A 17,616-nucleotide genomic window follows, 5' to 3' on the forward strand; every position below is an offset into this window, starting at 1 on the left:
GCCTCTGGTGACGCTTGTAGCATGGTGTGCAGTACACATGCTATTTTCTCATGGAAGATGGCAGCCATTGGAAGCTTGGACTCCATGTTGCTTCTTCCCCTTCCCATCTGGATAGCCCCTGCTTTTTTTTCCTTTTTTGAGGGGGAGGATGGAGTTTTGCTCTTGTTGCCCAGGTTGGAGTGCAGTGGCACAAGTTCAGCTCACTGCAACCTCTGCCTCCTGGGTTCAAGTGATTCTTCCGCCTCAGCCTCCCAAGTAGCTGGGATTACAGGTGCCCACCACCACACTTGGCTAATTTTTTGCATTTTTAATAGAGACAGGGTTTCATCATGTTGGCCAGGCTGGTCTCAAACTCCTGACCTCAGGTGATCCGCCCACCTCGGCATCCCAAAGTGCACGGATTACAGGAATGAGCCACAGCGCCCGGACCCTCTGATTTCTTAAAACTAGGGTATGATGAGGAGGAGGATGGGGTGTACCACCCACAGTGGAGTACTAGGTAGCCCTGCTGCCCTGCCCGCCTTGGTCTGTTAGAACTCTGCCTGCAGCCAGGAAGGACTCAAAGTGGTAGCCACAAAGGTGAAGGAGCTCCCTCTCTGGTGTCCCCATCTCATGGGGGTGGGTATGGCTACCCTGCTGTCACCCTCTTGGTCTGCTAGATCCTAGTCCAATCTAGACCCTAGGAGAAAATTCCATCTCCCACATTGTACATGTCTGCACCTTGGTGCCTGCAGACATAATATATTTCCTTTGCCTCTGTTCCTACAGTAATGTTTAAAACCCTGTCAAGTGTGACACTTGGGTATCTCAAAAAGCTTGCCCAAATCTGTCGCTCCTCACAGTCGCTCAGTAAGGTGATTGACATGTTGAGTTACACTTCACACAGAGAAAACTGAGGCACAGAGAGGAGTTTTATTCAAAGACCCGGTGTAGCAGGGCAAAGGAAGAGGGTGCTTGGGCACTCCAGCTACTGTTCCAACTGCGTGGCCCCAACATGAGTGCATTCTTACACTGGAGCTCTATTTCCTTAAAGCCTCCACTGTTGCTAACAACTGTTCTATTAACAGTCAGGAAATGAAATCCGACTTATAGAACTTACAAGGAAAAAACTCTAAAGGAACAAAAGATCAACCCAGCCCACAGAGGAGGACGTGTGTGTGTGTGTGTGTGTGTATGTGTGTGAAGCCCTGGGAACTTCAAGGGATTAATAATCAGTTTGCAAATTACTCAAAAGTGTCAATGCTGCTATGTCACCACTTAAAGAGGCCTCAGAGATGGCTGGTGATGATATGGAAGTGTCTGTAAGTAAAGATCTGTGTAACACATGCTTAGAATTACAGACATCTCAGCTACATGGCCATCCTTTGGGCTTTGTGATCACTCATGCTACAGATGAAGGTAAGATGGAAGACTCCAAGAATGTTCTTTGAAAAGTCAGATACCCTTGGCTCCTGTGGATGGAATGCTGCTTAGTGAAGTAATGCACATTCCTCACTGCTGAGTATTTTCTTTTTGCTCCTATGGGCATCTTAGAAATAAAGGGATCCTGAATACTGGGGGAAATTCAGTTTTGTTTTATGGAAAATTGAAAAAGCAATGATAAGGAAACTAGAACATTGACATTATTTTAACTACCCAACAGCACTCTAAAAATCCTAAACATTGGTGCTACGTTATATTATGTCTAGATCCAAGTATTTCTGGATGAGCTTTCCTATTTTAAAAATTGATTAAAAAAACAAAAGAAAAAAAAACAAAACCCAAGTCCCTGATTCAGCTTTTCAGGCTACATCAATACCCCTGAAGCTTCAACACAAATGCTGACCCTTGTATTGACTGGCAATTAGTGCCCTGAATTCAACCCTCAGATCAATGTCTATAAAATTGGCTGTAAGAGGTGGATTTTCAAAGTAACACACAGAGATTTAATCCCTTGATTCCCATTACTGTGAGTAAGAGCTGTGAACCTAAATCCCCTTGCAGCCAACCCAAAATTTACCCCCTGCTGCCTCGGAGTGCCAATTAAAATAATAAAAACCAAAACCGTGGTCAGATGTAATTAGTTTGAGAATGGAGTTTATAATTTTCCTCATGCCAAGCAAACAAGTTAACCCTTTTGGTGACATATACAGAATAAGCTGGACAAAGGGAAAACAAATCTCAAGTCTGAACATTTCTTGTGCTATTTGCCAGGAAGTTGTAATATTGAAAAACTGTGCTCTTCTGAGAACGGGAAAACGAGGACATAAACTCTGGTTCCCAATGGTTGGAAGTGCAGTTTATGTGGTCAGGTTGTTTTTCCCCTTTCATTAAAAAAACTTTCAAGATTCCACTTGATCTGGGTTTCTTTGAAAATGTGTTGCTTTTTAAAAATATAATTCTTATAGGGACAGACTTCAGCTGTGTAGCAGGCAAAGCTGCAGAAGAGAACGTTCTTGAAAGACTGCTGGGTGTTTCTTAGCACAAACCACCTCTGAAAGAGTATCAAGCTCAGTGGTTGGTGAAGCAAAGCCAAGTCCCTGTCCCACCCATCTTTGGGATGAGGAGTTCTCCATGGTGACCCTGAGTCAGGCTTCTTCTGCACCCCTCTGCTTGGTTAATGAGGACTCAACTGAACTGCCCATCTGCAAACAAACCCTTTCTGCATTTTTCTCTCTAGACACAAGTGAATTGTGTCAGATTGTATGATGGGACAAAGACAAAGGATATTTGAATCTAAGGACATGGGCTGGATCGGGTGAAGGGATGGTTTTGTTTTTGTTGCTGTTTCTGCTTTCTTTAGTTTGGGGAGGAGGATAAGGAAAAGGGTTGGAGATAAGGCTAAAAACGAGGTTAACAAACTTACCCTCCCGCATAGGGGATGCTTCATGTCAAGCCACTGGTCTAATACCTCCGTCTTCTTTAGTTCAAAATTATCTTATTTTACTCAACCAAATATTGCAAACATGATTCCACCATGTTGGTTTCAGTTGTGTGCAGTTCCCTGACTGCACACAAGTCAGGGAAGTAACTTGTGACACTAAAGAATGACAAGCAAAGTGGCATCCCAGTGCTACTGGTTGAACAGGAACCCTGTGGGCATTGAGATGACCTTCTCAAGCTTCCTGTTGAGCCCTCACTGGGACACCGGGAGCGTGCACGTGTGTGCGTATGTGCATGTATCAGGAAATAGCAAAGACAAATAGTAAACTATAGTTATAATGAAGAAAAACATACTTTTTTTCCATGAAAAATGTCAGACTTCATACTGATAATCTGTGGGAGCTACATTTAAGCCATTTATGAAACAAAAATATTGCTTTTAGAGAGATTATAAACTGGGAGCCAGAACAACTGACTTGAACGTATTTTGATTCTCAAGTTTCCTTGTAAAAATATTCACAGAAATTGGTGGATGTCTTTTACGTACAACTCAACTTTTCTCATTTACAACATAAATCATTTAATGTAACATTTGCAACCTTAGAAAGGCAGACATATTTAATCCAAGTCCGTTTATAAATTCCAATTTCACATGGATTAAAAACTGCAGATAAATTAAGTCACAATAATATCCTGTACATGCATTAAGGCTGGTGACTGCTAAAGTCTCTTGGGAACCTACAAATAGGAAATCACACGCAGATTACTGGGTCTGAAGAGTGTCTATGTTGTTAAAAAAATCTTGCTTTTTTTTTTGGTGATGCAGATTTCAACAGTAACTCTGGAAAACTGTGAAAAATGTTATTTAAAAATATATATGTATATGCTACTGCACAGTTTCAAAGATGTGATTCATAAATAATATTGGCTGCACTGATTAATTTTATAACAATTACTGCACTTCCAAGTTGATGCGAACACGCAGTGACTCATACTCAATATTAGGCACTAGTAATATCCTTCAGGCGTACTACAGTTTTATGTTAGCTGTATTGTACATATATATTTTTAAATGTATGCATTTATACAAACTGTGTATATTATGTATGGGGTGTCAGAAATGTACACATCACTGTTATATAATACACACATCATTGTTGTACATATGAGGATAAATTTTAGTGCAGAAAGTCTCATTGCATTGCATTCCATGTGTTCAATCTAGTACACAATTTGTCAACTCTTCAGATTATTTTTCCAGTACACATTCCTCATTAGATTATGGGTTTCAAGTTTCCATTTGCAATTTGAATGTTTCCAGAAATCTCTGTCTTAACCAAACCTCTCTCTTCAGGCACGATTCTGCACGTGAGTCTGATCTGTGTAGAGTAGTATCATCAAAAATGCCAAATTTTGATCAGGAATACACCTGGGCTACTCTCTTTCAAAGGCAATTGAACCTCGTGATAAAGGATAGCATCTATTCAGGTCATGGAAGGATATGGTCAGTTGAACTTGTGTTGAACTTTGGAGGCAAATGTACGTCTTCAAATAAAAAGACGTGGTAATAAAAATTATTTGCTTAAATTTGAGAGTCTCTGGAAGGATATACATCAAACTGTGAGCAGTGGTTGTCTCAGGCAGAAGGGACAACCAGGGACTTACACTTTCTACCTTCTACATTTCTGCACTGTTTGAGTTTTTACAATGAGTAGGTATTACTTTTCTAATCAGAAAACACAAGAAAGGTATTTCAACTTGAAACAAAACTAAACAGGCCAGGCATGGTGGCTCATGCACTTTGGGAGGCCGAGGCCAGAGGATCGCTTGAGCCCAGGAGTTTGAGACCAGCCTGGGCAACATAGTGAGACCCCATCTCTACAAAAAAAATAAAGAAAAAATTAGCCGGGTGTGGTGGCATGTGCCTAACTTCCCAGCTGCTTGGGAGGCTGAGGCAGGAGGACTGCTTGAGCCCAGGAGTTTGAGGCTGCAGGGAGCCATGATCGCACCACCGCATTCCAGTTTGGGCCACAGAGCCAGACCCGGTCTCAAAACCAAACCAAACCAAACCAACAACAACAGCAGCAACAACAAAACTAAGTAAAAGGAACAAGTTATGAATGACTTTCACAAGCAACAATTGGAGGATGGTTACTAACCAAAATCACCTATGCCAAACCCCACAGAAACTGCTGTACCAACGTGCTCCACACGTGCTCCACAGATGAAACGAGAGACAGTCATAAGAACTACATGCTCTGACCACTGCCCACAAGGGCAAGTTTCAAGAAGTTTTCCTGGGAAACGTGGGCCATCAGAGTGCTGATAAAACACTGCTGGCCCACCTGTCAAATGGGGCTTCACAGGGAAGCTCATCACATAGATGTCACAACAAAGTCTGCAACTTTCAAGGTGGGCAGGACCAGAGAAACTCTCCAGGGATGCAGGACAGACCTCCAGGGCCATCCCTTTATGTGTCTGAATATTTCATCAGGATTCTTCAAGAGTAAGTAGAACAAAGTCTCAGTCCTCCAAAAAAATGACTCGAAATTTCTTAAGTTAGGTTCAAGTTTCTGACATACGATGGGATTGTGAACTCTGTCAAAAATTAGTGAAAGGGCTGGGTGTGGTGGCTCACGCCTGTAATCACAACACTTTGGGAGGTGGAGGCGGGTAGATCACCTGAGGTCAGGAGTTTGAGACCAGCCTGGCCAAATGGCGAAACCCAGTCTCTACTAAAAATACAAAAATTAGCTGGGCATGGTGGTGTATGCCTGTAATCCCAGCTACTTGGGAGGCTGAGGCAGGGGAATCACTTGAACCCAGGAGGCAGAGGATGCAGTGAGCCGAGATCATGCCACTGCACTCCAGCCTGGGCAACAGAGCGAAACTTCTCTCAAAAAAAAGTGAAAGGGTTGTAAGAAGCACCCCAGTTGGAGACATGTAAAATGGAAATTCTCTTAATATTTCCAAATGCTTGAAGGCCAAAGCCAAATGCAAATTCCATAAGCCCTTCTTATTTTCAATTACTTTCAAATCATCTAAGTTGTTCAGTCATTTACACAATTTTGAATCAGTGCTCAGAGCTAAGGAATTACAATGATCTTACTTCCCACCTACGGACCAGGCTGACAAAAATGTTAACAGTGCAATCCAACCTGTAAGAACATCAGTGAATGTTTATAGATCAGCATCTAGTCTAAGTATTTTGTGCCGTCATCACCTTGAAAAAATGGATTGCTCCACATATTACACTGCCTGCCTTTCTCAGACCGTCCTGGTGCAACTTTATCAAGTAAGAGGCCTCAAGGACATTATTTTTGTTTTTAAAGTGTGGCAAGATAGACCCTCTTTTTCAGGAGTTATTTTCTTTTCGTCAAGATTTCATATCCAAATATATTTAACAAGATGGCTAAATCTAGGGCATAAGACACTATAAAAGAAAAAACATCAGACAAAAACTGTAAACAAGATGTCAAAGAAACTAAAATGTAAACTTAATTAAAAAAAGAAAACAAGAGAAAAACTCAGAGCAAGGTGTAAACATACCAGACACACAGGACACAGGAAGAGGCTCTGGTTGCTGCTGCGCCAGAAAGGAACTGTGATCTTCTGCATTGCAAGCAGCCTGCTAATCAAAGCCTGAAAAATCGCCCCCAAATCAAAACGCGTCAAAGGGCTGCAGGTGCACATTCTGCATGAGGAGTGAGAGAATCAGCATTATCATGGCAAATAGCTCTCAGCCTGGTAAGCAAAGGATTCAGGCTCCTACTGAAGGGACATTCTAGGTAATGGCCTCATTTAGCCAAGAAAATCGTAAGAAAGCTATTGGTGGAAAGAAAAGACTTGAAACAGATTGGCTGACAAATGCCATGTGGCTCTACAGCCACCGAGTCACAGTGGCAGGAAGAAGAAATACATGTGGCTGGTGGGCTTGTTATCACAGGTGCAGAAAACTTCAACTCCTAACTGAGCTCCAACACACAGGCGCTGCTGCTTTAGTGTCTGTTAACTTTCAAAGACGCCGAGTTTTTGCTAAATCTCAGTGCCATTTGCGTACTACTTGGAGGTGGGGCTGGGAAGGGCTGTGAGTGTCCATCTGTTTGCCTGGAATGCATTTAGTTGATAATAAAGTCAGATGGGGGAAGGGAATTAGAGGAAGAGCAGGGTATTTGGTAACATGCAATCTAGTAAACTTCCGGCACAAAAATATCTGGCTTATTTTCATTATTCAATTACCCATTAATACATACCAATCAAAAAATAATTGGGGAATAGTATATTAATACTGAAAGTAATCAACAGTATAAGAGCAGGTCCAGCTTCACTGGCAGTCAAGCTTTTGGTGTGCTGTATTGCACCTGGTTAACTAACCCATGAGATTTTGGTTGAATTTTCTAAGAAGTCATGGTTTAGCACTGGAATAGAAAGTGTGTGTCTGTGATTGTGTGTGAGTACGGTGTGTGTGTGTGTGTGTACTTCCTCTAATCAGAAACCTCTGATCACTTTGTCTAGCCTGGGATTATGGAAACTAGACAAAGAAGGTGTGTTCTGAAGAGCTGTGGATCTTACACACATACACAGGCGGCTTCTTATATACCCACACATACAAACACACATGCCCTGCAAAAGATCATTGTTCAATGCTGAGGAAATGTTCACCGCAGTCTGATAAATGCTGTGACTGGGAATTTCAGTAGCACAGTGTCCAAAAATGTTGAGCCATCTGTGGAGACCAGAGCCCAATCTGGCTCCAGGGTGAGGTCCCTATGACAGGTGGGCGCTGTTCCGCAGCCAGTGCAGGCCCTGTTGGGAGTACTGGACCAGGTGCTCCATGCTGCTGTGCAGGGTGACTGGCCCCATGAGCAGATCCAGGTCGTTGAAGAATTCTAGGGGACAGAAAGAGTTGTTAAGAATGCCACACATGCTAGGTGTGCTATCCTGAGCAACTGATGTAACAAAAAATTCCATTCATGGTCTCTCTATCAATCAAGGATTCTCTGTTCCATCATGTAACTTTAGGATTCCTTTGAACAAAATAAAATCCAAGGGTGGGGAACTCATCCCATATCCAAATAAATAAATACATGATATCTGCCATTTCTAACTCAAATGAATAGTATTTGCTTAGCCAAATAGCAAAGAAAATCCATATCCTCCAGCTGCATTCTCCTAGTCCAGTAATGCTTCCCACTCCTGAATGAGAACGTGGCTCTGTCGTCCCTCACCCTGTACTCAATTCTGGCATGTGCTGAGCCCCTGGAGTGAGTCCAAGGGGTGAGGCTCCAGGCTCCTAGGGGCAAATCAGAGATGGGCTATGAGACATCTGGACTGAAGTCACCTTCTAGCTTTTGAACATTCCCTAGATTTGCCCTTTCACCAAACGTTTATGATGTGGCCAGGCACGGTGGCTCACACCTGGAATTCCGGCACTTTAGGAGGCCGAAGCGGGTAGATAGCTTGAGGTCAGGAGATCGCGACCAGTCAGGCCAACATGGCAAAACCCTGTCTCTACTAAAGATACAAACGAACATTAGCCAGGTGTGGTGGTGCACGCCTCTAATCCCAGCTACTCTGGAGGCTGAGGTGGGAGAATCGCTTGAACCAGGGAGGTGGAGGTTGCAGTGAGCTGAGATTGTGCCACTGCACTCCAGCCTGGGCCACAGAGCAAGACTCCGCCTCAAAAACAAACAAATATTTATGATGTACCAAGGCACTCTGCTAGGTGCAGGGGCGTAGGGGATGATAGCGGGATGAATCCTGTGGGCTCTGCTGTCTCAAAAATCACAGTTTAGTGGCTGATAGAGGAAAACACATTCATATGGGCTACTCTACTGTCATGGCTGGTCACTGAATACACTTCTTGGGAGTAAGTATCTGGGGGAAGTGTCTCAAAGGTCCTCACATACACGCCGAATGAAGACTTGCTGGGGCAGGGATGGGGAGGTGGCTGGGAGGTTGGCCAGGGCAGGGATCCAGGGGCAGAACAGAGGAGGAGGAGCAGGTAGGGGTAGGGGAACAATGCCAAGTCTGCACTGGACACTTGGCACTGAGCCCTCTCGTAGGAGACATCTAGCAGGCAGCTGGCAGTGCCATCTGGATCTTGGCCTGCTCAGTCTCCCAAACTCGACATGTGTATTTCTATACATTTGTCCTTTCTGTTTTGTCCACTGGTGACACCCACCCTACCTATTTCAGTCACTAAACTGCTAAGCGCTTTTCTTTTCTTTTTTTTTTCCTTGAGATGGAGTCTCGCTCTGTCACCCAGGCTGGAGTGCAATGGCGCGATCTTGGCTGTCTGCAACCCCCGCCTGCCTCCCAGGTTCAAGCGATTCGCCTGCCTCAGCCTCCTGAGTAGCCGGGATTATAGGCGAGCACCACCACACCCGGCTAATGTTTGTATTTTCAGTAGAGACGGGGTTTCTCCATGTTGGCCAGGCTGGTCTCGAACTCCTGACCTCTGGCGATCCGCTCACCTCAGCCTCCTAAAATCTAAGTGCTTTTCAAAGCCCTATTACATGGTTCCATGCCAGCTCCTCTAGCAAGCTCCTCCTGGTGGCTTCTGACCCCCATGGCATTCTCACTGGACTTTCTCTGGGCTGCATGTTATGTACTATGTGGTTTTATTTACAATCTCATGCACTCTGCCATACATTCCTTATCTCATCCTGAACATCTTGCTCTTGGCTTTGGAGCTATCATGCTCCCATGCTATCATGAGAACATAGTTTGCATTTCACGGCCTGAAAGTGAACTCAGATTTGCACTCTTACCTGCTGCTGCAGGGACAATAGTAAATTAGTATAATCTTTCAGGAGAAGAGTTAACAGCAAATGTCGATATATAGAACAATATATATCTTAAGAGAATCTATACCTATTGACCCCCAAATTTTATTCCACAACTCCCTCCTAAGAAAATAATCAGAAATATGGCTGGGCATGGTGGCTCACGCCTGTAATCCCAGTACTTTGGGAGGCCGAGGCAGGCAGATCACGAGGTCAAGAGATTGAGATCATCCTGGCCAACATGGTGCAACCCTGCCTCTACCAAAAATACAAAAAAATTAGCTGGGCATGGTGGCACATGCTTGTAGTCACAGCTACTCGGGAGGCTGAGGCAGGAGAATCGCTTGAACCCAGGAGACGGAGGTTGCAGTGAGCTGAGATAGCGCCATTGCACTCCAGCCTGGCAACAGAGCAAGATTCTGTCTCAAACCAAAAAGAAAAAAAAAAAGAAAAACAAAGTAACCAGAAATATGAACAATGACTTATGTGGGGATATTTATCCCAACATTATTTGTCACAGTGGAAAAAAATTGGAAGGAACTTAAATGTCTAACAACAGGGGAATGGTTTGAGAAATCAAGATACTTTGTGACTGTATAATCAATGTACTAGGATATTATTATAGAACCACCATAAAGGGTGTTTTTGAACTAGGTAGTGACATGAGAAAATGCCTGATATAATGTCAAATGAAGAAAGGATATACAACTGTGTGAGTATCCCAGCTACTCAGGAGGCTGAGGCAGAAGAATCGCTTGAACCCGGGAGGCGGAGCTTGCAGTGAGCTGAGATGGCGCCATTGCACTCCAGCCTGGGCGACAGAGCGAGACTCCGTCTCAAAAAAAAAAAAAAAAAAAGATTATTGATGATTTAAAAGTTGTTTTATCTGAAGTTTTATGTGCTTTACAAACGTAGCCACGGTAAGTGTACATTACTTTTTTTTTTTTTTTTTTTTTGAGACGGAGTCTCGCTCTGTCGCCCAGGCTGGAGTGCAGTGGCGCGATCTCGGCTCACTGCAAGCTCCGCCTCCCGGGTTCAGGTCATTCTCCTGCCTCAGCCTCCTGAGTAGCTGGGACTACAGGTGCCCGCCACCACGCCCAGCTAATATTTTTGTATTTTTAGTAGAGATGGGGTTTCACTGTGTTAGCCAGAATGGTCTCCATCTCCTGACCTCGTGATCCGCCCACCTCAGCTTCCCAAAGAGCTGGGATTACTGGTGTGAGCCACCGTGCCTGGCTTTTTTTTTTTTTTTTTGAGACAGAGTCTTGCTCTGTTGCCCAGGCTGGAGTGCAATGGCATGATCTTGGCTCACTGCAACCTCTGCCTCCAGGGTTCAAGCCATTTTCCTGCCTCCTGGTTTCAAGCCTTTCTCCTGCCTCAGCCTCCCAAGTAGCTGGGGTTACAGGCGTGCACCACCATGTCTGGCTAATTTTGTGTATTCTTAGTAGAGATGGGGTTTCGCCATGTTGGCCAGGCTGGTCTTGGACTCCTGACCTCAGGTGATCTGCCTGCCTCAGCCTCCCAAAATGTTGGGATTACAGGCGTGAGCCACTGTGCCCCGCCTTACATTACTTTTATAATCAGTAAAAACAAATGTTATTCAAAAAGAAATACAGCTTACTGCTACACATAAAATGCTCTTTTCAACTGTAAGCAGCTGGCACTCAGAGTTAGTAACATTCTCATTCACTCATTCATTCATTCATTCATTCATTCACTCAGTGTTTCAGAGCTCCACCTGTGTTCTAGGCACTGGGCTAGGTCTTAGGAACACAAACTTGAATACAATGCAGTTCCTACCTTCGAGAAGCCCTCGGGCTAAAGGGAAAAGTGTAGGTGTGCATATCTATACCTGCACCTTGGTCTGTCTCATACCATTTTCCACTAAGAATAGAGGGAGACAAAGGCATTGGAAGCCCTGCCGTGGGGGCGAGGGCACCATTGGCGACAACTCCTCCTATTTCTCCTTCGAGAGGCCACGGAAACTCGCCCACTGCTGCCCTGATTGGGTGGGCCCCTGGTTCCCCGTGGGGTGTGCACTCACCTCGGTTTTCCTTGGCCAGGTTGTCGGCCATCTCCCAGTAGTCGTAGCTGTGCAGGATGCTGTTGGTGATGCTGACGTGGTTGGCCGCCATCTGGTGGATGCGCTGTGGGATGCTGACGATGGTCGACGGGGACAGGGCGCTGGTGTTGGAGAGGCTGCCCTGAGACCCCACGGAGCTGGCGGGAGAGGGGTTGGGAGACATGGGGGATGGGGTTCCAGTGCTCCTGGAAGGGGAGAGGTAGAAAAACCAGAGTGGCGAGGTCGGGAGCAAGCGAGGCAGGGCAGCCCCTTGAGGAAGAGAAAGCAAAGCGCAGTGACCCAGCACCATGCATTGTCTGGCTTACGGCACTGACTTTGGAAAAGCGAACTTACTTTCCACTGGCCCCCCATGGGGATGGGGCTTGGGCAGCTTTAGATGAGTTCTGCAAGAAAATAAAAACACTGACAGTGAGTGCCATCTGCGTGAGGTGAAACAGGTGACATGAACGTATTTTCAGGTGACTGCAGAGAGAAGCAAAGGCAGACACTGCAGGAAAAAGGCACCTTCAGAGAAACTGGACCTGGGAAGTCTCCATCACAGTTCTCTGTTCCCTTTCTGGAAGCGAGTCGGGACAGCTGCCTGGACTTCGGAAGTTTAACAGTATTTCTCTTAAAGAGAGTTGCTCTTGAATATTCCTAAGAGAATATATTTAAATGTATTTCCCTAGCAGACAGGATACTCAAAAGTTCTAGTTTATCTGAATATTCTGATTTAGAAGTTATTTTGCATGTACAAGGTGCCTGAATCAGCCCTCAGTGAGGTAAGTGAAGGGCTTCACCCACAGCCTGGGTTTTTATGTACAAATTTTAGGTACCACATTAAGTCATAATCCCAAGGGTCTGTTAAATCTTGAAGCAGCCTTATTTTTTCATTGTAAATTAATTTTTCTTAAAAGGAAAAAAGAGCAGGAACACCCTCATATCTCCCCTTATATACAATACTTTATATTTAAAAGTAGGACATATTTGCAGAAACAGTCGACATACATTTACTTAGTGCCTGAAAATACATGACATCAGATTATATTGTTTTAACTTAGGAAGTTTAAAAGTATTTCTTCTTAAAGGAAGTTGCTGTTACATATTCCTAAAAGAATTGATTAAAATATATTTCCATAACAGACAGGATGTTCAAACATTCTGGTTTATCTGAATATTCTGGTTTAGGAAGTTCTGTTGCACAAGCCAGGTGCTTGCATCAGATATTTAAAAGTTTTGCCTCTAGTTAGGGAAGTTGCTCAATGCAGTTAGATTTCCTCTCTGAGAACCCAATCATGCCTTCATAGGACTGTTAAGGGAGAAAGTGGTCTTTGTGATGCTGATGGGAGTTTTCCCCTTCCAGAGACAAGAAAACAGCCTCAGCCTGGTTCTCCAGAGACAACATGTTTCTTTTGGTTAGAAAGAACTGTATAGAGTGGTGACTGATTTTTCTGGTTTTAGTGCGGGTGTTATTAAAACGGCAAGAAATGGCCTGTCAGAACTCTGAGGTGCTACAATGGCAAGATGTAAATGTAAGAACAACATTGCAAACCATGCCACATTTGCCTGTCTCAGGAAATACAATTATTTTCATGAGGAGAATTAGGAAACCTTCTTGAATAGGGGAGCTTATCCTCCCTTTCCTGACACAATGTTACTGACACCTTTCTCAAGCTGGTGCTACTGGACTGATCACTTTGTTTCTGTTTCATCCTGTGGTTCTGAGAACGTGATCTATAGAATGGATGTTCCGGATATAAGAACACTAATGGCAGAAGGGGAGAAAGGCTTGGGGGTTGCAGAAACAGTCCAGTAAAGGCTGCTGAATGGAGGAAGAAGGCAGGGTCTCACACCTGTAATCCCAGCACTTTGAGAGGCTGAGGTGGGTGGATCACCTGAAGTCAGGAGTTTGAGACCAGCCTGGATGACATGGTGAAACCCCATCTCTAGTAAAGATACAAAAAATTAGCCGGGTGTGGTGGTACACGCCTGTAATCCCAACTACTTGGGGGGCTGAGACAGAATCGCTTGAACCCGGGAGGTGGAGGTTAGGGTGAGCCAAGATCGCGCCACTGCACTCCAGCCTGGGTGACGAAGTGAGACTCCGTCTCAAAAAAAAAAAAAAAAAAAAAAAGAAGTCTTGAGTTCTCTTCCTCTACCACTAAGCCCCACGCCCAAGAAATACCAGCAGGAACAAAGTTCTTTCTTTTTAGAGATAGCTCTGTACTGATAAAACACATATAGCCAAATTGTCTTGGGTACCTAAAGATTTCATGGTCTCTGAACTCAAAGTAGCATTTAAATAGCCCTTGAGGCTGGGTGCGTGGCTCACACTGGTAATCCTAGCACTTTGGGAGGCCAAGGCGGTATACTCGCTGGAGGACAGGAGTTCGAGAAGAGCCTGGACAATGCAAGGAGACTGCTATGTCTACAAAAAAATGAAAAAATGAGCTGGGTGTGGTGGCGTGTATCTGTGGTCTCAGCGACTTGGAAGGCTGAGGTGGGAGGACTGCTTGAGCCCGGGAATTCAGAGCTGCAGTGAGCTCTGACTGTATCACTGTACCAGTGAGCTCCGACTGTACTCTAGCCTGGACAACAGGACAGAAAAGAAAAAAAAAAAGTCCTTGAAACTTTGTATCCAAGTTTCAGTTATCAGGAATAAGTTCTGGAGATCTATTGTACGGGATGATGACTACAATTAATAATGATGTATAGTATACTTGAAAATCTCTAAAAGAATCGATTTTAAATGTTCCCATCACAAAAACGGTAAGTATGCGAGGTGATGGATATGTTAATTAGCTTGATTTAATCATTCCACAATGTATAAATATATCAAAACATCACATTATACATAAGTACATGCAATTTGTTGTTGATTAATTAAAAAAATTTTAAAAATGGCTTTTGATGAAGGGTAAATGACATTAATTCCTTGAGGAGCAACTCTGATTGATTTTCTGGTTGTGTTTTCTTTTTTTTTTTTGAGACAAAGTCTCACTCTGTCACCCAGGCTGGAGTGCGGTGGCGCCATCTCGACTCACTGCAACCTCTGCCTGCCGGGTTCAAGCGATTCTCGTGCTTCAGTCTCCCTAGTAGCTAGAATTACAGGTGCCTGCCCCCACGCCCGGCGTGTTTTCTACCCATTCTGTATGTATTTGTGGGCTGCAGAGAATATTAAGAACTTGTACCCCTTAAAAGTTTGTTGTAGCCCCTGGCGGCTTACAGAATTCAGCTTCCTTCTTTATTCAAGCATTTTCCTTGACTGTAATAATTCTCTTTAGTAGTAGCTCCTACGTTCTGGATTTTTGAACACTATTGATGTTGACTTTAGGCACCTGAAGGAAAGGGAAGGCTCAGTGCTGGTTCTTGTCCTGATGACACAGGACGGTCAATGGGCTGAGAAAGTGATGTCCATGGCCTAGCACCTGGCTACTCTACATGCACAATTAGAAGGCAGTGTGCTGAACATACCCCAGGAACCCCCAGCACAGCCTGGCCATTAGAGATCACCTCTAGAGAAGGTTGGGCATGAACAGATCTCAAATGATGGTTGTGTATCTGACAAAGGGCTGTTGGAGATAGAGACGGCATAATTTCCAGTTTCTATAGATAAACAGAGAAGAGGCCCAGAAATCTCAAATGAATTATTAATGTAAGGTCGACCTCACAACAGCACATCAGCGAAGGCTTTTAAAAATTTATTCTCCCAGTGAAAATAATTTCATTCCCTGAGATAAGTAAAAGGTGGCATGGTTTGAGATTTTATCCCTATAGCTACACATGGCTATCCACTGCTTCTGAGTTCTAACAAGCCATCTCTTACCATTTTAAATAACGCCTCTATTAAAAATTAAATTAGCTACTAGAGACTAGCTAAGAGGGAATGGCTCTAAGGGGTTACTTCTAAGGAAAAGAAGCTCTAAGTGAGCACGAGGAATTTATGTTAGCTATAAAGATGAATTTCCTAGGACACTGGAACGAGTAACTGGATCTTCTTTCTCTTGAAGCCATAAAAATACTTGGACAAGGCTGGGGCGTGGTGGCTCACACCTGTATTCCCAGCACTTTGGGAGGCGGAGGCGGGCAAATCACCTGAGGTCAGGAGTTTGAGGCCAGCCTGACCAACATGGTGAAACCCTGTCTCTACTAAAAATACAAAATTAGCCAGGCGTGATGGCATGCGCCTGTAATCTCAGCTACTCGGGAGGCTGAGGCAGGAGAACCGCTTGAACCCAGGGAGGCGGAGGTTGCAGTGAGCCAAGATCGCGCCATTGCACTGCAGCCTGGGCAACAAAGAATGAAACTCTGTCTCCAATAATACAAAAAATAAAAATAAAAAAAATAAAAATACTTGGACAAGAAGGCAGGGAGATACATTAGATGGACTCTCAAAGGCCCATCCTGAGCTCTGAAAGCCACAAATGTGGCATAAATGGGGTTACCTTGGGGACCAGAGGTGACCTGCATTAGCCCCAAAGCAATGGATTCTACCAGGTGCTTCACAAATTTGACAGGGAGACAAGTGAAATTAAAGAACAATTCTGCTCATTCACTAGACAGTACCTTGAAATAGTCGATTAGTGCTTTTGAATACTTTACAGCGTGGTCCCTTTTGAGTCGAAACATCCGCCAGTACAGGAGAGCCAGGCATCGGTAACTGCAGGCGAAAAGACAAACAGGCCCAGAAGCGGCTGAGTGCGCCCTGCGCAAACAAGACTTAAACATTTTTGTTGTTGTTCTAAGGCACTCAATAACTATACCTTGTTTCTATATAGGAAATCTTTCTATATGTGCATATAATGTCTGTGAGGGAACACCTTTTGTCCAAAAATAGAATTCAAAATTCCAAGAAGGTATTCCATAAATACATTTATCACTAGATAATTTTACAGCATTAGCTGAATCACTCTGTTGGGTCACAGGGGCTGGCCGCTTCCTTCTTCCACCACGAGAGGGCACTGTCTCTCCACGAGAGGCGCGAGGTAGCTCTAGCACGCAGCCTTCACTGCTTCGCGGGCGAGCCCCGCTCTGCGGAAAGGACGGCACTGCCACCTGATTTTACTGAACTATAATCAGCTCCACTAAAGTCACAAACATGAATGTACTTTATAAACAACAAAAACACTATGCTGGGAATAGGTGCCATCATTTTATTATTTCCTATAATATTTTGTATACTTATTTATATATCAGTATTCTATCTTATATAATAATATAATTGTCATTTAGTGCATTATTCCAATATGGGACTTAAAGTTTGAAAGGGGCACAAAAGGCGTTTCTGAGACTCAACTTCTCTTCCTTGGAGCTATTCACTCAGTTATTTGCTAACTCGGATCTGATGCTGACATCCAGAATACCAACATTCTGGGTACAATGGCAACATCTCCTCCTAGCAAACCAAACCCAGGACAGGTCACAGTTTGAGACCTTTTTTGTGTCTGTTGCTGTTATTATTATTTTTTAATTCAACTGTCTTTATTTCGCTGCTTGGTAGACATGTATTCTATCAACATTCTCTGCCTTCCACCTACTAATGAGTAAGGAAGGGCTGACAGGTAAAGGAACTATAGGTTACCCGATCGTTCCCTTTTTTCTGTGGCATCATTTTCAAAGTAAATGGCTGCGCCGGGCGCGATGGCTCACGCCTGTAATCCCAGCACTCTGGGAGGCTGAGGCGGGCAGATCACTTGAGGTCAGGAGTTCAAGACCAGCCTGACCAACATGGTGAAACACCATCTCTACTAAAAATACAAAAATTAGGCCGGGCACGGTGGCTCACGCCTGTAATCCCAGCACTTTGGGAGGCCTGTCGATTTTCAATCACTGTGAATTCAGATCATGTATAGTACGGCAGCAAAAAATGGTCTGGACTTTCCCTGGTCATTAGAACTGCTCTGG

General features: G+C 44.1%; 1 protein-coding gene across 11 annotated transcripts in view; it reads right to left on the reverse strand.

Annotated features, from left to right (window-relative positions):
• Window positions 1–378: 378 nt before the first annotated feature.
• Window positions 379–17,616, reverse strand: part of AFF3 (ALF transcription elongation factor 3) — a 579,079-nt gene continuing 561,841 nt past the window's right edge. For 10 of the 11 annotated variants that reach the window (XM_063649229.1, XM_063649227.1, XM_063649226.1 and 7 more), the window contains 4 exons: window positions 16,279–16,372; window positions 12,067–12,116; window positions 11,695–11,918; window positions 379–7,751 (listed from right to left, as the gene is read on the reverse strand). In XM_063649229.1, the coding sequence (XP_063505299.1) occupies window positions 7,630–7,751; window positions 11,695–11,918; window positions 12,067–12,116; window positions 16,279–16,372 (490 nt within the window). In that variant the 3' untranslated portion in view covers window positions 379–7,629. The remainder of the gene's footprint in view (window positions 7,752–11,694; window positions 11,919–12,066; window positions 12,117–16,278; window positions 16,373–17,616) is intronic. The other variant, XM_063649228.1, reaches the window with a different exon arrangement.

This window comes from Pongo pygmaeus, chromosome 12 (genome assembly GCF_028885625.2).
Source record: "Pongo pygmaeus isolate AG05252 chromosome 12, NHGRI_mPonPyg2-v2.0_pri, whole genome shotgun sequence".
In the NCBI taxonomy this organism is placed as follows: domain Eukaryota; kingdom Metazoa; phylum Chordata; class Mammalia; order Primates; family Hominidae; genus Pongo; species Pongo pygmaeus.